General features: G+C 36.9%; 2 protein-coding genes across 2 annotated transcripts; one reads left to right on the top strand and one right to left on the bottom strand.

Annotated features, from left to right (window-relative positions):
• Window positions 1–212: 212 nt before the first annotated feature.
• Window positions 213–824, bottom strand: LOC138882723 (uncharacterized). The gene has a single exon (XM_070163343.1). It carries the CDS (start codon window positions 822–824, stop codon window positions 213–215), a length of 612 nt encoding a protein of 203 aa, XP_070019444.1.
• Window positions 825–7,800: 6,976 nt separating this feature from the next.
• LOC104211866 (peptidyl-prolyl cis-trans isomerase CYP18-1) lies at window positions 7,801–18,358 on the top strand. The gene is made up of 5 exons (XM_009761006.2): window positions 7,801–7,936; window positions 8,049–8,123; window positions 16,874–17,035; window positions 17,568–17,726; window positions 17,970–18,358. The coding sequence occupies exons 1-5, from the start codon at window positions 7,934–7,936 to the stop codon at window positions 18,051–18,053; spliced, it is 483 nt and encodes a 160-aa protein (XP_009759308.1). The 5' UTR covers window positions 7,801–7,933; the 3' UTR covers window positions 18,054–18,358.
• The last annotated feature ends 3,280 nt before the right edge of the window (window positions 18,359–21,638 follow it).

The raw sequence follows: 21,638 nt of genomic DNA on the forward strand, positions 1-21,638 counted from the left end.
CTTTATTATAGTTGTACTTGAAGTGTTCTTGCTTCAGGAGAGGGAAATCCTTGATAAAATGTCCTGGCTTTCCACATTTATGACGGAGGTCATAATTCATTGGTTTGCTGGAATTGTCTCTCTTTGGTATGCCTCCATTCCTTCGGACCATTTTCTAAAACCTTCTGGTTAAGTAAGCCATGTCACTGTCCTTCTCACTTGAGTCATTACTTTCAGCTTTGAGTACCAGGTTCTTTTCTTTCACTGTCTTTCTTCTTCTTCTTATTATTCATTTCGTATGTTTTCATATTTCCAACTAGCTCATCTATAGTTAGGGCCTGCAGATCCTTTGCTTCAGTAGTGACATTCACTTTACTCTCCCATGAACTAGCCAAAACACTGAGAATTTTCCTTGCGAGCTTGTTACTAGGAATTATTTCCCCAAACGAGTGTAACTCATTTATGATAGACGTGAATCTTGTGTGCATGTCTTGAATGGATTCATTGTCCTTCATTCTGAAGAGCTCATACTCAGTGGTGAGCATGTCAATCTTAGATTGCTTTACTTGAGTAGTTCCCTCGTGTGATGTTTGTAAAGCTTCCCATATTTCCTTGGCGGATTGAAAGGATGAGATCCTGTTGTATTCATCAGGTCCTATGCCATACTCCAAAATTTTCTTGGCATGGAAGTTTTTCTCCACAGCTTTCCTATCTGCATCATTGTATTCTTTCGTGGTCTTTGGCATTGTCACTAGAGGGTCTCCGACCTTCTTTGTTGGGATATAAGGACAATCACAAATAATATCCCACAACTCAGAATCTTCTGCCATGAAGAAGTCATGCATTCTTGTCTTTCACCACCCATAGTATTGCCCATTAAACCTGGGTAGTTTGTAGGTAGACCGTCCCTCTTCGAAATTTGGTGGAGCAGTCATGAGGATTCTTTCTAGGTGTTAAACTGATAGAAAGAATCCGCTCTGATACCAATTGATAGAATATATGAGTCCACCAAACTATATAGAGATCAGGTCCAATATAGGTTTCCATAGATAATACTAATGCAACAGTAAGTAAATGGAACATGGAACTTTTACATGGAAAAATCCCTGCTCAATGGGATAAAAAACCACGACCTACACTAGTAGGATTTCCACTTCACTATGAGCAAACTTTAGATTACAACCTATGAAATCTAGGAATTAAACTCTTATTACCTCACTAACTTATAATACACCTATTAAAAGCCACTTTGCAATACACCTATTACAAAGACTTCAACTCATAACTAACTCTAGTCACGACACAAACACTGAAGGTTTATGGTTTATAAGAGGTTCCTAATTAAAGTTTCCAGATAAGCAAAATAGGAATTATAATGAAGAACAATTACAAAGTTACAACTCAACTAAGGACATACAAGAGACTTGTTGTCTGTAGTAGTGTTGTACTTTGTTCTTGATGCACTTGAGAATTGAATGCTTGAGAGATGAACGATTGAAGTGCTTGAATGAATTCTTAAGTGTTCAAGTGATGTTTTGTTGTAATGCTCTTTGTTAATACAACTTGGATGACATCACTTGAATATGATGTAATAACTTGGTTGGTCAATGTACAGTGCAAACAATGCATCAGACAGTCACTTTTCAGCTGTAGACAGTTGAGTTCGTACTGCTGTCAGGGAAACCCAAAGGGATCAGGTCCCTGTGTTGATCCTTTATCTTCTGAAGCCATAGAAACTCACATTAGCTTGAGTCCATTGATTGAGCTGTGTACTAAGTGTGTCAGGTCCTTTATCTGGTTCTTTGGTAGTAAGTTTGTTAGATCATCAAAACATAAAGCTAAGGTACTGTAAACCCATCAGAATGGGCCATCAACATTCTTCTGAACAAGGTTCCATCCTCAAACAAAAATTCGGGCTGCCTTTGTACGGAGGGCCCTCGATTCTTTTGGATTCGAGGGCATTTTACCGGTCTTTAGATATTCTATGTATTTGTTTCTCCAATCCCAAGTCAGTCTTGTAGAGTTTATCTCGGCATGACCTTTTTCTACCACTAATCTCATGAGTTGCACCACTGCTCTCGAATTAAGCTTATTGTCTTAAACCGATGATTCTAAGTTGGCAAAGGCATCAACCTTACTGTTTTGATCCCGGAATACGTGTTGTAAGGTTCACTCCTTGAACCAATGTAATACTACCTGTAACTTATCCAAGTATCTTTGCATTCGTTCTTCTCTGACCTCGAATGTTCCATTAAATTTTACCACGAGGATGGAGTCACACTTAGCTTCGATCACCTCATCCTCCAAGCTTTTGGCTAGCTCGAGACTTACAATCATGGCCTCATATTCGGCCTCGTTGTTAGTCAATTTTACAGTCCTAATAGATTGTCTAACTACATTGCCTGTTGGTGGCTTTAAAATGATGTCGAGTCTGGACCCTTTTCCTTTCAAGGCATCGTCCTTAAGAGGGTCTAGATTCCCGAGGACGTCCTCGAGTTTACCAAAAACTCTCGTTCGACCTCGGGTATTAGGGCCGGCATAAATTCGGCCACAAAATCTGCCAAAATTTGAGATTTGATGGATGTTCGGGGTCAATACTCAATATCGTACCCACTGATTTCAATGACCCACTTGGCCAATCGTCCCGAGAGCTCAGGTTTGTGCATAATATTTCGCAATGGGTAAGCTGTTACAATATATATGGGGTGACACTGAAAATAAAGTTTTAGTTTCCTAGAGGCGCTTAGAAAAGCGAGCGCTAGTTTTTCCATGTGAGGGTACCTAGTCTCGGCATCTCCTAGGGTTCTGCTAACATAATAAATTGGAAATTGTGTACCTTGTTCTTTTCGGACTCCACTTACCACTATTTCCAATATTGCCAAATACAAGTACAGTTGCTCATCTACTTTCGGTATATGAAGCAACTGTGGACTTGATAAGTATCATTTGAGTTCCTCGAAGGCCTATTGACACTTCGTGCTCCACAAAAAGTTATTTTTCTTTTTGAGCAACAAAAATAATCAGTGACTCTTATCTGATGACCTCGAGATGAATTGTCTTAGGGCGATTATAGATCCGATTAATCTTTGCACGACCTTCACGTTGTCCACGATCGTGACATCTTTGATGGATTTGATTTTGTCGGGGTTGATCTCGATTCCTCAGTTGGATACCATGAACCCGAGGAATTTACCTGATTTGACTCTGAACGCACACTTCTCTGGGTTCAGCTTCATATTGTACTTCTTCAAAATGCTGAAAGTTTCCTACAAATGTTTTAAATGGTCCTCTGCTTGCAGGGACTTAACCAACATGTCGTCAATATAAACCTCAATCGATTTTCCTATTTGTTACTCAACCATCGGTTTACCAAGCGTTGATAAGTGGCACAAGCATTCTTTAGTCTAAATGACATCACGTTATAACAGTACGTGTCGTACTTGGTAATGAAGGAGGTTTTCTCATGATCATCTGGGTCCATCCGTATTTGGTTGTACCCGGAATAGGCATCGAGAAAAGGATCTCGTGGCCAGTCGTGGCATCGATCATGCGATCGATGTTGGGCAGAGGTAAAGAGTCCTTCGGACAAGCTTTGTTCAAATCTTTATAGTCTACACACATTCTTAGTTTGTTCCCATTTTAGAGACAACGTTTGCTAACTAATCCGGATATTTAACCTCCTGAATGGACCCTATTTTAAGGAGTTTAGATACCTCGTTCTTGATGAAAGCGTGTTTGACCTCGGACTGGGGCCTCCTTTTTTGCTTGACCGGATGTAATTTTGGGTCTAGGTTTAGCTTGTGGGTGGTTATTTTGGGGGGATCCCTATCATGTCAAGTTGGAACCACGCAAAACAATCCATGTTAGCTATAAAAAAATAAATGAGTTTTTTCCTGAGCTCGGGAGTTAGCCCCCGTGCCCAGGAATACCTTCGATCGGGTAGATATTCGATTAATATGACTAGCTACAGCTCTTCGACCGTTGATTTAGTAGTGTCTGAATCATCCAGGACCATAAAGGATCGGGGAACCCCGTAATCATCGTCTTTGTCAGTCCCCTACTTGTCTGGTTGGGTCGAGGCCAACATCGGTGATTGCTATTTGACCTCTTATTTTGCTTCTGAACTTGCCCTCTTTGATGTTGCAAGTGTTGATATCAAAATTGCTTCATTGACTGCAAACATATCCTTTGCGATTAGTTGTTCTCCGTAGATCGTCTTAATCCCTCACAACATCAGGAATTTTAACACTTGGTGAAGGGTCGAAGGAACTGCTATCATGTTGTGGATCCATGGCCTCCCGAACAGGGCATTGCATCTCATGTCACATTCGATCACATAAAACTTGGATTCTTGGATGGTCCTCAGGGCATTAACAATGTTATTTACTCTTAAATGGTTTCACATGCCATGTTAAATCCTTTATCCTTTTAGGACTCGGACTGCGGGCATGATTTGATCTTGTAGACCGAGTTGTTCCACAACTCTTGACCGGATGATGTTGGCCTAGCTACCTGGATCAATTAACACACGCTTAACCCGAGATTTATTTATAAGTATAGATACTACTAGAGCATTGTTGTGAGGTTGCATGATCCTCTCTATGTCCTAATCGCTGAAAGACAAGGTTCCTTCCGGTATGTAATCTCAAGTCCGTTTTTCCCTTGTGATGGACACTTTGGTACGTTTCAACATCGGTCCTTGAGGGACATCGAGTCCACCGATGATCATGTTGATAATGTGTTGAGATTCTTATGGTTCGGTCTGTTTGTTAGAGTTCCTATTTCTGAAATAATTCTTGGCTCGATCGCTCAGAATCGAAGGTGCCCGTTGTTGAATAACCGGGCTACTTCTTCTCTCAACTATCAGCAATCCTCCGTTCTATGACCACAAGTGCCATGACATTTGCACATTTGTTTGGGATCTCTTTGGACTGGATCGGTTTCTAAAGGTCAAGGCCATTTTGTATCTTTAATGCATTCGATAGTCGATACAATGGCAGCCACATCAATGTTAAAGTTGTATTCCGATAATCGTGGTGCTTCTTTAGGTCCGATAGACCTGTCGAAACCGTTCTTGCTCATGAGCCCTCGAGATCTCTAACCTCGATCGCTTCTTCTTTCATTTCGCATAGAGCTTCACCCAGATCCGCTGCTCCTACGATATTTATTATACGTCTTGTACCGATCTTTCTTTGACCTTCGTTCCCGGTCAATATCTCTCTTGATTCTGTCTACGGGTCTGATGGGATAAACGAACCCGAAAGGGGCCCCAAGTTGATCGTCTTCGACCCTGATCTTTGATCGATACCGGTTATGCACATCGATCCAAGTAACAACCGGGGTACTCTATCAGATCCTTGCTTCAACTGCTATGAAGCCACTGTGCTTTGAACATTAAGTCCTTGAGTGAAGGCTTGACTGACCCATTTATTAGCGACTGATAGTAGATCCATTCGTTCCATTTGGAATCGAGACACGAACTTTCTAAGCATTTCATTCAAGGTCTGACTTCTTGGTTTCGACCTTGATGGCCCCTGGCGTATGCCTTCACGAAAGAATCTGCAAGCATAACAAACGAGTCAATAGAATTAGGTGGTAAACTGTGATATCATATCATAGCTCTCTTTGATAGGGTCTCTTCGAATTTCTTTAGTAAGACACATTCAATCTCATCATCCTCTAGATCTTTCCCTTTGATGACACATGTGTAAGAGGTGACATGCTCGTTTGGGTCGGTCGTTCCATTATATTTAGGAACCTCGGCTATGCGGAACTTCTTAAGGATCGGCTTGGGATCCGCACTCGGGGGAAAAAGTTTCTGCACGGACTTTTTGGAGTCTAGGCCTTTCAATATCGGCGGTGCTCTTGGGATTTGATCGACCCTAAAATTGGAGGTTTCCACCTTCTTGTCGTTTGCCTCGATCTTCTTCTCTCCGACTCAATTCATTTGGTCAGTTCCTCGAGCATCTTCATGATTATCGGATTGGTCCCCGATTCTTTATCATTCGATTCTTTGAGGCTGATTCAACTCTGTGGACAATTTCCTGAGATTGCTCGGGCTCAATCCCACTTGGCAGGCGACTCTGGTTCTGGAGTGGGGCTATTGCCGCCTATTGAGCCTGTAACATTTCGAAGATTACCCGTAGGTTGATTCCACTATGCTTTGAGCAGCTGATCGAACATCTCTATGGACGCTGTCCTCAGGATCGGTAGGCAAATTTATGTTGATGGCTGTATGTGAACTGACGTCGATCGGTTCTGCAACCGGGACTTCATCGAGATCGACCGGGGGTACGTCATTCCCAAGTGCTACCTTATTGGAATCAAAGACACTCCAAGGAACAAGTGTAAAATAGTGTGGATTATGAAAGTTTGTATCAAATAACCACTATTATCCTTAGCCCCACGGTGGGTGCCAAACTATTTACCCTCAAAATCGGATAACAATTGAATTTATACGTGGTTTTGAGGATACATGATATAACTTGATACAAATTGAGAAAACATATTAATATTGAAATTAATGGTGGGAAAATAAATGCAAACCACACAAGTTAAACAATTTTAGCCTTGAAAGTTGGTCACCCTCAAGTCAAGAAATGCCTCAATCAATGTCGGAATAGAGTGACGAGATAATAAGAACTAGAAATAACAGTATATTACTTTGAGATGCGTGTTACCAATGTCCTTTACAAATGATCAGACCTCCCTTATATAGTAGGGGAGTCATACTCTAGATACAACTCTATAAAAGGTAAAAAATCTTATAATTTGCTAACTAATCGGCCTCTTTTAGACACATGCCAAGATTTTCGTGGTGATATCCGAGCGACTACGGATATTTTAGCCTTCTGTTATTTGGCCCGATAAAGTTTCCTCGACCTTGTTCGGAGTCGGGGTCGGTTCCGGGGTCACAAGCTCGATAATCTAACGTCGTTCCTTGGTTTGATATAATCCGGGGTCGAGTTTCAACCCATCACGTTTCAGTCCCGACATGTCATGCAATAGACGAGCCCGGTTTCGATCATATACACATATATTGATAAAAATATACTCAAAAATAATTTCGTTGTCATTTACTCGTATTATAATTGTCACACAATAATTTCTCAACTCGTTACCAAAAGACCCCTGGTGCACACTATTTGTGCTGGGGGCATCGATCGGTATGGTACGATATTTAAATATTTTGATTTGGTATTTTCATTCGATTTCTTAAGATGAAAACTTATACCATACCTAATTAGATTCGGTACAGTTTGATTTTTCTCCTTTTGATTTCGATTTATTCAGCCTGAATATTAGCTAGTGCATAGAGTCATAGACTGTAATATTCTTAATTCAAGTACTCACAAATACAAAAATAAAAACTTTCTAAGCTCACTTGACTATTAAATTTTTTTGGGTCCAAATCCAGTAAATATCAATTCATAGAGTTAATTGCTGAACTTAGAGAATACAGTAAGGACTAATCCAACAGATGCAACAGCAATACACGAGTAAGAAACACCCTAAAATCATAGAAATATTACGTTAAACTATTTGGCAATATGGAGAGCAAGAGTCAAAATATGCGGCCTATATTGTTCCTCCATTCTAAAGACGCAAAGAAAAGTATTGCCTAATTTAGTAGGTTACAATCAATAATATGTGTTTTGTGTGACTTAGTATATATTTCAATCTTTTTATATTTTATTTTTAAATATCAAATATCATACTATGTAATATATTTTGAAAAATTAAACCAATACCAAATAGTACCAAAATACCGAATAACATTATTTCGATAATTCGCTATTTAGCAAAGTTTGTGCCACGAGAAAGAACTCGAAGCTAACCGGCCCATACATAAAAATCTCACCAAAACCCTTTGTTAAACTCCTATTTTTCATCAGTAGCGAAGCTAAGGGCTCCGAGTCAGCTCTAATAATCCCAAAGACTCGAGCAGCAAACCATGGTACGTTCATCATTTTTTTCTTTGGGATATTTTATCAAACACATTCAGCTCCAACCTATTTTCTCAAAAATTGAGACCACCAAATTTAGCAATTGCCTGGTGTTTTGCGCAGTCAGTGACGCTTCATACAAACCTAGGCGACATCAAGTGCGAAATCTTCTGTGACGAAGTCCCTAGAACTGCTGAGGTTCGTTTTTTACTTTAAGAAATTGATTTTTTGTATTAGTTGTGTTTTAAAGTAAACTAAAGTTGAATACTTTGTTTTCTTTTACATATTTCAGAATTTGATGAATTCATTGCAACCTCAAACTCAAAGAATAAATACAGACAAAAATATTTTGATTTGCTTGTTCTTTAGCTACTCCAAAAAGGGTTTCAAATTAAAAGGATTTCAAGTTATCTTGCTGCCGTATCTGTAGAGTAACAAGTTATTCTAATTTGGCCATGTTGCAATTTTTGAAATAATATTTGGAGATTCTTCAAAAAAGTTAAAAAAAAAATCATACTGGTTCATTGTTTCAACTTCGCACTTGAAATTTGGAATCTGAAGTTTGAAAAACAGGTTTTAGGAGTTATTCAAATTTTCAGTAACAAAATTTCAACTGTTTTTTCAAGTTCAAACACAACTTCTAACTTCCAAATACCTTATTTCAACTTAACTTCATATAGTACTTTTTTTCTGTCCAAATCTCAACCAAATTATGTCCAAACTCCCAATAACAATTCTTGTTTTGTTTGTGGGTGCGGGGGGGGGGGGGGTGTTGATTAGCTGTTTTCTTCCATGCTTGCCTGAAATTGGTAGCAAAAAGTATAGAACTTTGTTTGCAATTCGATAGGCCTAGCAAAAAATTTGACAGGTTTGTTCTTTTCCTTTTGGCATAATATAGTAATGGATGTTAATTTTGATCTTTACCTTTTTAAGGTTCCAATTTAAGGCTTTAGGTCCGACAGAGGCCAAATCGTTTGACTAGCGCTTCCTATAATATTTCTAATTCCCTTGCTTGTTCAGGTAGTAGGAATTGCACTACCGTAGGATTGAGTTAGTTAGGGTCGCCGTTGCTGGGACTTTGGTTGCCGGCTCCCTTATCATCAGGTCATAGGCACCTCCAGTATTGGGCAGGCAGGCATCAACCCCCATAATACATGTATTTTTGGTAAATAGCAGTTGTGCCTGGTTACTGTGATCTGTTTAGGAGGAGGCACCCCTTCTCCAAAAGTCATGGGGCTATTTTGCTGAGTTCCTTAGAGAGAGTTGTCTCCCCCTCCTAGTTATTCTTTACCTAACACACTTACAGTTTGGGAATTTGAGTAGTTTCCCTAATGTAAATGATTCTTCAGTGGTTAGCTCCAGACATGGGCTTCATCCCATATTTATATGGGTAGTTGGATGTTTAGCAATGATGAATCATTTTTCGTGCCCATATAATAGTACATTTTTTCCATCCCTATAACATGAAAGCAATAGACTTTTTTGCGCATGAGCTTTTGGGGTTCCAAGGACATGCTTGACCTTGTTGGATGTTTATCAATGGACATGGACATTCATGTTGTGTTGTCTTTGTGCTTATTAAGGATGGATTACCATCCATCTGTATATTTTGTCTAACGCCTGACTGTTCTTCTTCCACTTTCTCCCCTGCTGAATATCTTCATGCTTAAAATATAGACAGACTTATTAAATTTGCCTTCTGATAAGCCATAATTAGCCGGCATGTCGTCCACCTTCTGAGGATAAAAGTCTGTTTTTACTAATACAGCTTTCTAAGTTTAAATGACCTAGACGGGTTCAGCTGTGTTTGCTGCATCAGTCTTCCTTCCTAACTTGTCATTACTGCAGTTATATAAGAACCAAATACAAATATAAAAAAAGTTACTACTTAAGATATCCTGTTAAACTATATAAAATGATTTGTCATCCTCATCCTCAAAAGAAAAAGAAAGATTTATCTTCCTGGTATTCAGATAAAAGTGAAGTGTCTTATCTTCCTGGAAAACTTAGTTTATTCTATCTGGTTGGAGTAATTGAATTGCTACATCCCTTTGAAGTGAAAGATCTTCCAGATTGGCGCAAGGGATACTGTATCCGACCTTTGTAGGATACAGCTTCCTGGAATAGCCATAATGGATATAGTTTCAGTGAATGCGACAATGTCTTGTGAAATAGACATGAAAAAGGTATAAAAAGAGATGCCGTCTCTAATAACCTTAAAAAGGATGTCATATCAAACAAGCAGACAAGTTTGGGAAACATTGTTGAATTGCAAATACAAAATGCTTGTGTGTTAGTACAGGAAGGTTTGTTCTTCTGGTTCAAACAACAATGACAACATACTGACCCCAAAAGTGGGGTCCGAAGAGGGAGAGTGTACGCAGACCTTACTCCTACCTTGTATGAGGTAAGGGATACTTAAAGTGGTAAAGACCTTTCTAATTCCTTATTGAAAAAAACCCTTGTAAAATGAGGATCTTCAAGCATGCATTCACATGCAAAAACTTTCTGTTTAAGTTGAATGGAAAAGAACTTTTCAAACCTTTGATTTTTCTGAGGTAAAAAGAGGGCAAAATAATTAGCAATGAGATCTCTTCATTCCAGCCTTCAAGGAGGGTTGTGAGGGCCAGCTTCAAGGAGGTTTATATATACATACCTATTTTTGTACTATAGAGAGTTGAGCAGTGCTGTGAAAGGCGCTCGCCTCAGCGCTTAAAGTGTGAGGCGACGCGAAGCAGACATTTGTCGCCTTTTTGCTCTGTAGCGAGGAGGCAACTAGGAGGAGATGAGACGTTGAGAACCGTTACTCTTCTTCTTCGGTTCTTCCTCTTTCAGTCGCAACAGCTAGGGTTCAGCCATTCAGGTACTTACTTCTTTTTCTATTTTCTTCTTCTTCTTTCTTTTATTTCTTTTTTCCGGCAGCAACTATCTTTTTCCGGCAACAAATTCTTTTCTTCCTTTTGTTTTCCAACAACAACTCTATTTTTCCGGCAACAAACTCTGTTTTCTCCTCTGTTTCGGGAGTTGTTTTGTTCAGTTTTTTGCTTCCTCCATTACCTGCATTATTTTTGCAGGTTTAATATACAACTGATTACATAATAACTCTATTATTTTTGTCTATAAATAGTATACTCAATGGCATCATCTAATGGTAGCAAATAGAATGACATAGCTTGGAATACGAGGAGCAAAAAAATGAGCAATTCAATGTGTATTTTGCTAAAAAACTTACCAAGGTGGGATTACTCGTCATAAACTACATTTACTTGGTGGGTTTAAAATGTAGTACAGTGTCCAGTTTGTCCGATTGAGGGAGGAAATAAAAGCGTTTGTTAAAAAGAAAAATGTGGTAAAACTCAAATGAGCTACAAAGCACATGTGGCTAATCTTATTGATGAAGATGATGAACTGGGGTCTTCTCCCTAAAAAATTCAAACACTGTCTTCAACTAGTGCAGTGGAGCATGCATGGCATGGTTCAGGACGAAGGTCTTCTCAATCTTTATTTCTCGTAAAAATCACATGAAAAGAGAAAAGGTGATGATGGTATAGAAAGAACCAAGAAGATTTTAAGGGATCACACTGTGAGTGATTTTGTAACATAGATCTACGATGTAGAATTTCCTTTCTTTCAATTGTGTCAATTACAAAAATTTTGCTAAATTCATTGAGGCCGTAGGACAATATGGCTATGGAAATGAAGCCTCCTAGCCATCACGAAGTTAGAGTTTCTCTTCTAGAAAAGACGGTGGAGAAGTAGATAAGATTGTTGAGGAACATAAAGTGTAATGAAACAAATTTGGATGTTCCATTATGATGGATAAATCGACAACACGAAATAGAAAAATGATCATCATTGTTTTGGTGAATTTTATAAGAGGTAGTGTATTTTTTGGATCCTACGATGTTAGCAACTCTTCTATGGATTCCACCAAAATGTACAACTTGTTTGAGGAGAGTATTGAGAAAATTGAAAAGGAAAATATTGTACAAATTGTGACAGATAATGCTATTGAGAATGTCATAGCGTGTTGAAGGGTGTGTACCCACACATTTATTGGATTGCATTGTGCTGCCCAATGTATCAATTTGATATTTGGTGACATCTTCAAGGCAAAACCCGTATACTTCATGTAACTTCAATGTAGTTGTCTTTAATATAGCTTTAACTTTCTTTATATTTATTAACTATTAAAATATTATTTTTACAGCTTTTGCTAAGGCCATAAAGATACATTCTTACATTAGTTAGAGGCTATTGTTGCTGAACTTTATGAGAAAATTTACAAACAAAAAAAATTTGGTGAGACCGGCCAAGACAAGATTTGCTACGGCTTTCTTGACTTTGCATGATTTTACATGCAAAAGAAAAACTTGAGAAGACTAGTCACTTTAACTGAATAGAAAAAAGTAGATTAGCAAAGGAACTTGCGGGAAAGAAGCTGTCTGACATATTATTTCTCCATCATTTTGGAATTACCTTGTTCGGGCATTTAAAGTTGGCGGTCCTTTGATTACCGTACTTTGTTTGGAGAATTGGGAGAAAACCACCAACGAGCTATCTTTATGAAGATATGGATAGAGTTAAAGAAGCTATTGAAGAGTCATTTGAGACCGATGAGAGTAAATATGAGAAAATTTTCGATATCATTGATAGAAGGTGGTTGGATCAACTTCATCGACCTTTGCATGCAGCAGAACATATTTTTACTCGGGTCTATTTTATAAGAATAATGTCAATGGCACTTTAGATGCAGAAGTGTGTCTGAGATATCATGCATGTGTTGAGAAGTTTGTCCCTAATTTAACCGTGATAGATAAAATAGGGTCAGAGCGTGCTAAGTATACACAAGGAGATGCGCTATTTGATTATAATACGGCTATTAGAGCCAGAGACATAAGGTCACCAGGTAAGTGAGTTGTTTTAGTTATCTTTATAGCTTTACTTTTAAGTCATTTGATTCATTTATACTTATTAATTTTTAAAATATTTTTTCGATAGTTGAATGGTAGTTGCAACGTGGTCATCAAACTCCAAACTTGCAAAAGTTTGCTGTCAAAGTACTAAGTATAGCTTGTAGCTCATTCAGATGTGAGAGAAATTAGAGCGTGTTTGAACATGTGAGAAGATTTATTATATTCTATATTACGTTATTATTACTCCCCCGGGTTTAAAAAGATTGACAATATTTCCTTATTAGTCTGCTCTAAAAAGATTGTCATATTTCAATATTTCCTTAATAGGAAGCATTTATAGTCACAAAAATGCTATGACAGGTTTTAGACCAAATATTTCAGAAGTTTTACATCCACACAAATAATATGGCTTATTTAAGACCTCATATCTTAAAAGTCTTCTCTTCTTTATTAAAGTTTGTGCCAAGTCAAACTAAGACAATCTTTTTGAAACGGAGGGAGTAGTATCTATTAATTATTCTCTAAACTTATGTGCAGATTTATTCCAAGAGGAGGAAAAGGCTTGAAGCTATCGCGGTTCAATGATCTAGTGTATATTAAATTAGAACAATGAACTGTCGTTACGAAGCTCGCGATACCATTAATCCAAATAATATTGAGGCAAATGAATGGTTAATTGGAGCCTCCCAAAATCATGAAGAAGAAGTATATGAAGAGTGGTATCGCGCGCGTCATAACGACGCTTCAATGTTCAATTGTATTTAATATACACTAGATCATTGAGACGCGATCGCTCAAGTTTATTCCTTTTCTTGGAGTGAATCTGCGCATAAGTGTCGAGTGTACTTAATAGATACTAATAATAATACAATATAGAATATATTAATATAATAAATCTGCTTCTTACATGTTCAAATGCGCTCTAATTTCTCTCACATCCAGATGCGCTACAAGTTAAGTTTAGTACTTTGACGGCAAGCTTTTGCAAGTTTGGAGTTTGATGACCAAACTGCATCCACCATTCAACTATAAAAAATATTTTAAAAGTTAATGGTTATAAAATAAATAAAGAAATAAAATCAAATAAATTAAAGCTATAAGGACATCTATATTAAAGTTAGTTACTGGCCTTTATGTCTCTGGCTCTAATAGCCGTCAATAAACAAAATAGGCCATCTGCTTGTGTGTACTTATCAAACTCCTCCCTTATTTGATCTACCATCGCTGCATCAGGGACCAACTTCTCAATACGTTTATGGTATCTAACCTACACCTCTGAATCTAAAGTCCCGTCTCTATTATTCTTGTAAATCAATCCCGGGTTCAAAATATGATCTGCTGCTTGCAAAGGTCGATGAAGTTGAATCGGCCACATTTACTCAATGATCTCGAAAACTTTCTCATATTTCCTCAGATCTCCCTCAAATGGCGCTTTAATAATTTCTTTGGCTCTATCTATAGCTTCATAAAGATAGCAAATTGGTGGTTTTCTCTCCCAACTTACGAAGTACCTTAATCAAAGGACCACCAACTTTAAGTGCCAGAACAACGTCATTCCAAAATGATGGTATCTGTTTCTTTCCCCGCAGCTTCCTTTGCATATCTATTTTCTTTCCATTCGGTTGAAAGAACTAGCTTTCTCAAGTTTTTCTTTTGCAAGTAAAAACTATGCAAAGTCAAGAAAGCCGTCGCAAATCTTGTCTTGGCCGGTCTCACCAGATTTTTTTCATTTGTAAATTGCTTCATCAAATTCAACAACAATGGTCTCTGGCTGATGTAAGAATATATCGTGACGGCCTTGGTGAAAACGGTAAAAGTAACAATAACAATTTTATAGTTAATATGACATAAGTATAAATAAAGTTAGCTTTAAAGATAACTATATTAAAGTTACCTGAAGCATATGAGTTTTCCTTGAATATGTCACCAAACATCAAATTGATACAATGGGTAGCACATAAAGTCCAATAAATATGTGGATACGCACCCTGCATCATCTTACCCGTGCTAACATTCTCACTACCGTATCGGTAACAACTTATACAATATTTTCCTTCCCAATTTTCTCAGTAGTCTTTGCAAACAAGTTGTACATTTTGGTGGAATCCGTAGAAGAATTGCTAGTACTGTAAAATTCAAGAAAAACACTAACTCTTGGAGAATTCACCCACACATTTATGACCAATTTTCCGTTTCGTGCTGTCAATTTATCCATCATAATAGAACATCCAAACTTGTCTCATTCCACTCTATGCTCCGCAACAACCTTGTCTATCTTCCTCACCTCTTTTTAAAGATGACTTACTCTAATGCGCTAGGAGGCTTCATTTCTGGGCCATATTGTTTGACGGTCTCAATGAATTTATCAAAAGTTTTTTAGTTAAACACAATTGAAAAGGAGCCTTTCATCGTACATCTATGTTGCAAAAGCACTTACAGCGCAATCCCTCAAAATCTTCTTGGCTTCTAAACCTGAGCCAGAATCACCTTTTCCATTTTCTTGCTGTTTTGTCGAGAAATAAAGATTGAGATGATCTTTCGTTACCATACACGCCGTGGATGATCCACTAGAACTATCTGAAGATATTTTTTCAGTTTTTTTTTTTGTGTGTGTGTGTGTGTGGGGGGGGGGGGGGTTCCGATTTCATCATCTTCATCCATAAGATTCACAGATGCTTCATAGCTCAGAGTTCTTGTCACATGTTTCTTCTCAACAAATGCTTTTACTTGCTCCCTAACATCGAACAAAGAGTACATTGTACTATATTTTTAAATCCACCAATCAAATATTGTTTGTGACGAGTTACTCCACCATGGTAAGTTTTCTCACAAAACACACATTTACTTGCGGATCTTGTTGAGCCCATGTCAATATTGTTTATAGGAAAAAATTTATCAAGTCAATATGCAATCAATTCTACTCTATACCTGAATAAAAGAGGAAAAATTCAGGTATGAAGGAAGTTGTCTGCCTTTGCCCAAAAAACAGTGCTGGACTCAAAAAAAAACAGAGCAAAAAAAAAAAAAAAAAAAAAAAAAAAGAGAGAAGAGAAGAAGAAAAAGGAAGAAAGAAAGAAAGCTCTCAGCCAAAAGGCTCTTTGCTGCTCGAAAACAACTGAGCGAAAAAAAAGGAGGAGAGAAGATGAGAAGAAGAGAAAGAAAGAAGAAAGAAGAAAGAAATTCGGAGAAGAAGAAAAGAGATGAAGAGAAACATACGTTATAGAGCAAACTTGAAGAAAAAAGAAGAAATCTGGTTTGCTTCTTTGTTGTGGGGCTGGGTCGACGAGCTTGAAGGAGAAAGAAGAAAACAAACTCAAGCCCTAATTTTTCTAATCGCTGATGTCTGTTGCTTTTTTTTTTTCTTTTCAAAAAGGCGTTGCTACTGGGCGCCTCTCGCTGACTACTCAAGTAGAAGCGCTCGCCTTTTTAATTTCGCCACGCAACAAAGGAAAATGGTGCTGGCTCAGCCTTGCATCGCATCACTTCACGCTATTAACACTGGGACGAGCGCTATTTACAACCCTGCCCCATGAAGTGGAATATCATGCAGATATTAATTTTTTTTTGAATTCCTGGCCTGTTAGTGTCCCCTCCCTTAGTATCTGGTGTACGTTTGAGCAATTGTATAACGGTGAGGGTAGGTATAGACGGATACTCAAACGGAGGGTAGTTTAAACTATTTCTCATAGTAGAGGGATATACTTGATCCTTTTCCGTTTCGTAATCCATATGCTTATGCTACATAGAGGGACATTATAAAGTAGTGAACATTATCTCATAAATGGAAAAAGCTAAGCTTTATGGCACATGTAGACTACTTATTCTCCCTGGAATTCTATCTGGTACCCTGAATTTTACAAACTCCTTCAGAGCCATGATTGCTTGCTGCATTATTAATCTTGTTTGGTTTATACTGTCAGTTCCTTTTTAACCTGGAAGCGGTAGAAATATTTGATTAAGTTGAGTGGTGAAACTAATTGATATTCGGTGTTTGTTTGATTGGTACTAATATAACGTTCCCTATGATTGCAGAACTTCTTGGCATTATGCGCAAGTGGTTATTATGATGGGACAATATTTCACAGAAATATAAAGGGTTTCATGATCCAAGGTGGTGACCCAACAGGTACAGGAAAAGGTGGGACAAGTATTTGGGGAAAAAAATTCAATGACGAAATACGGGAGTCTCTCAAGGTACTTGTCTGCAACATTCGGTCAGATAGATGTTTGCCTATTATTCAGTGGCTTCCTAAATCATCCGATTATTCAGTGGCTTCCTAAATCTATGCTGTCAAGTTTGACCTGTGCTTGATTAGAAAATTGTTTTGTTGGTCCTATAGAGCTTGAGATTCTGTAATATGGGCTGTAGCATCTGGCAGACCTTTAACAAAAGTCTGTTTAGCATTGCAATTGAAAAATGTTCTCATTTCATGGCAACTTAATGATACGAAGATGAGAAAATAAATAAGAACTTTCTGATTTCTTCCTTACCATATTCTTGTTTTTAACATCCGTTGGCACCTCGACTGCTTCTGGGGGGTCGCTTGCCTTTGATTCAGGATTCGGAATTGATGCCAAACTAGTCAACATGGATCTGATTTGACTTTTACTACACTATGTCGATGTTCTATGTCTAGCATGTTTGACCTATCATCTTTCACTGTTAATAGTAGTTACTGCCTCTACTTAATTTTCTGATTCATGTGTGCTTTGGATTCCGTTCCAGCACAATGCAAGAGGGATATTGTCAATGGCCAACAGTGGCCCTAATACCAACGGGAGCCAGTTTTTCATGACATATGCCAAGCAACCACATCTTAATGGATTGTACACCATCTTCGGGAAAGTGATACATGGATTTGAGGTTCTTGATATCATGGAAAAGGTATGCCTGGATTGATGCTTGCCGATAAACTTTTGCAATGCAGAGAAATCTACCATGTTCCAGCATTTGTGCTAATTACTGATTCTTGGTTCTTATTCAGCATTAACTTATGAAACAGAGAAATACTGAATCTGTAGCATAATATTTCCTTTTTCGGTATTTATGTTACTCTATTCAGGGCTCTTTTGATAATATGAATTTGCTTAGCTATCACCTATTTCACTTATTATCTAAATTTTGCAGACTCCAACAGGACCAGGTGATAAGCCCCTTGCCGAAATCAGGCTCAACCGGGTGACTATACATGCTAATCCACTTGCTGGCTGATGTTCTTTTGAAAGCATGCTATGGCAGCATGTGTAATCTCATTGTTGGACTTGTCGATCGTGGTGATTACTTTGTATCATTGCTATGGTCAACCTTCATCACCGGCAAATTTACTGGTAGATAGGGAGTAGTTAATACGGGATGATAATACTAATGAAGCTTCCATTGGTCGAACTAGATTAGCTGCAGTAAGTGTTATTTTCTTGAAAACACAATCTTGATATCTCCAAATAGCATTATCTAACTGAAGCCTTGAAATGGTTCACTAGATTTACATATTTATTGTTTACATTACAAAGACCCTCTAATGCATCTCAAGTAATTAGGAGTGACAACCGGTCGGGTCGGGTCGGATATGGTTCGGGTCGAAAACGAGTAATGAAAAATGGATAAATTGCTCGGCCCGGCCCATATTAATACGAATAAAAAATGGATTAACCGGTGGATAATATGGGTCGCCTTGCATGTTTGGGAGAATTCTTAGTCTCCCTAACTTGAGGAACCCCCAATTTGAGACTTTCAAATGTAAAAGTTAGACCCATTGGTTTTCCATTTTCTAAATGGATAATATGGTTCTTATTCATATTTGACTCGTTTTTTAAAAAGTTCATTATCCAACCTTTTTTTAATGGATAATATGGGTGGTTAACTATTTTCTTTTAACCATTTTGTCTACCCTACAAGTAATCATGTACTTTGGTATGAAATATAAGAACGACCAGTGCAAATCTGGTTGGATGCTAATGTTAAGTGAACTATGGAATGATATAAGATTTATGGAATGTAAATCAGGAGTAGTTAACATGGGTTATACTTTTGAATATTTTGTACTTTCTGTTATGTAATGCAATTTGATTGGTACTTTTTCCTGTGTAGTTACTTGAGTTATCTCAATCATGAATTTAGGAGCGAAAATCCCTACTATAATTGTTGTGTTTACCTTTTCTCTGTTAATTATTGATGGTTAGTGCAGAACTTCCTCTCTAGTTCATATCAAAAGTCTTCTTTCTTTTCTTAAATTTCGTGCCCAATTAAATGAGTTCACATAAATTGAAACAGAGGGAGTATATTTTTTTGTATGTAGTATACATAAATGCATGTATATATACAAAAAAAAAATAATAGAGTGGCTATGATTTTGAGAGTGGTTATACAACGTCATTTTCCCTGGAAGTAACCAACAGGGTGGCTTGTTAATTGTACATTCACTCGTTGTCTTACAGCTTGTTTGGATGATTGTTATATGTTGTTTTATAATCTATCGTATTGTATTGTATTATACTATATTGTTTGATGAATATAATGTTTGGATAGATTATGTTGTTTGCCGTCGTTTCATGATATCACGCACCAGCAATATGAAAAATAAACTTGCAATATTATAAAGAAAAAAATTATGATATATGGCAAAATTACTATATAAAAAGGTAGGATAAATGATAAAATAAAATTATTTTACAATAATTAAGGGTGAGATTGAGAGAAAAAGACAAGGTAACGACGCGACCACACCAAATCGGTCGTTACATAAAATGACATATTTTGTCATTATGTAATGACAAATTTAATGATACGATACAATAAAATTTAAGTAACAATCAAAATAAATATCGTATTGAAAGTAACAATACGATACGATACAACAGGTAACAACCATCCAAACAAGCTGATTGCGTTGCAGTATAACCAGGTGAAATTCAGAAATAGTCACATTTCAGCTCATGTCTTTAAAAATTAACCACTATCTTGGAGCAAATTTTCACAAGTGAAACTTCAGAATATTGTAGCTATTTTCCAAAGACAGAACCGAAAATGGCCATTGGGCAATATTTTCACACTATAGCCTTGGCGTGGCGCACCTAATGCGTCAAAAAAAATTCCTGTCCCAATAATCACAGAAAATTGGAAGAAAAAGAACCCGATATAAAAAATTTCGGAAATCATATATAAAAGTGGCAAGCTTGAATTGCCATTACAAAATTGTGCTATTCCTCATTAAAAGACAAGATAATCATTTTTAACTTGCTACATATTTTCAGGCAACTAAATTATCACAAGTAGATATATGTTGGAGGAGTTAATAATTACTTGGAACACTTGCATCAAACAAAGTTCAATATCGTTAGGTGGTTCTATAATGTTCACCAAAATAGATCGAAGACAGGTTACTGGCAAGTTCGGATTGCTGAGGGAGATGAACACAAGACCGATCTGTGTGACAAGATACGGGTCGTAAAAAATAAAAGAATTTCTATAGTGTTTTGGAACAAACTAAAATGTAGAAAAGTCACTTCAAGTTACATTTTATTTATTCTCTGAAACGTGGACATACAGTACAAATTGGATGTACATTCAAATAGTTTGGTTGGTGGGATTAGAAGTTCACATTGTGGACAATGTTAGCTGTAGTGGCTGACTAAGGAAACAACAAACTTTAAAATCTAGGCATAATATATTGATGGATCTTCTTTTCTTAATTAAAGGGAACAAACTGGTTGTATGCCATCAAGATCTTTTAAAATAATTTTAAAAATTGCATTTTATATATTTCTCTTTTGGAAAATCATTAATAGGAAAACAGTTTTATAGGGTGCCACCCTTAGCCAAACATTTAATCTTCTTAGAATTATAATAAATAAAATCCCTTGAACACTATACAATATTAGAACTGATAATCTATATTATCTTGTATTGCTAGAAAGAAAAGAATTTTGTTGATGGTCTTACTGCTACGTGCTTTATATATTCTAGAAAATGCCCATGCACTAATTGAAACTTATTTTATAGCATGTTTGGTTAAGCTTTTAGAATTTGCTTATTTTGAAAAATACTTATTGTCAAAAATATTTTATAGAAAATACTTTTCAAAAAAATACTTTTGCAGAGTAGAAATTTATATTTGGTAATCAATTGAAAAATACGCTTGACAAAATTAGAGCAGAAATTTGTGCTTGGTCTAAGTTCTAATAGTACTTTTGGAGGAAAGCTATTCTTTCATCTTTTGCCACTACCCAAAAACACTTATTTTCTTCCTAAAAGCTTAGTCAAACACCTCAACTCTCTAAAATAAATATTTTTTTTAAAAAAAGAAGCAATTTTAACTACCTAACCAAATAGGCTATTAGTTCCATTTAGGAGCAAGAAAATGTTTTTGTACCACCTAAATAGCTTTATTATTTTCTCCAATTATCCATTAGTCTTTCCAAATTAAAAAACTGCATGCCTTTTGAACTAAGAGGTAATAGCACTATTTTACTTGGAATATACATTAGATATCGAATATATGTGCACTCGATTTTGTCAACAAATGCAATCCCATCTTGCTTGCAAGATCTCAATTAGAAAATCAACTCGATTTCTTGCTGTCGGTTTTTTCTTTTATTATTATTTTTCTGAATTATTTTCCTTTGAAATTTCTTCTTCTTTCTTATAATCACTAAAAATAAAATATAACCACATCTTATGATTTCAAATGAATTTACCTTTATTTTATTTAGGCAAAATACATAGTTTACACATCAACCTATCCCTGTTACATATCTCTTGTTCAAAGAAAACTTTTTACACACTCAACCTTTCAAAAGT

The sequence above is a fragment of the Nicotiana sylvestris genome, chromosome 12 (assembly GCF_000393655.2).
Source record: "Nicotiana sylvestris chromosome 12, ASM39365v2, whole genome shotgun sequence".
Taxonomy (NCBI): domain Eukaryota; kingdom Viridiplantae; phylum Streptophyta; class Magnoliopsida; order Solanales; family Solanaceae; genus Nicotiana; species Nicotiana sylvestris.

Excerpts from the sequence above, each read along its gene's own strand:
- LOC138882723 (XM_070163343.1), bottom strand. The coding sequence starts at position 824 with ATGCATGACTTCTTCATGGCAGAAGATTCTGAGTTGTGGGATATTATT.
- LOC104211866 (XM_009761006.2), top strand. Across the intron at positions 17,036-17,567 it reads AAATACGGGAGTCTCTCAAG|CACAATGCAAGAGGGATATT; the intron begins GTACTTGTCTGC and ends ATTCCGTTCCAG. Across the intron at positions 17,727-17,969 it reads TTCTTGATATCATGGAAAAG|ACTCCAACAGGACCAGGTGA; the intron begins GTATGCCTGGAT and ends TAAATTTTGCAG.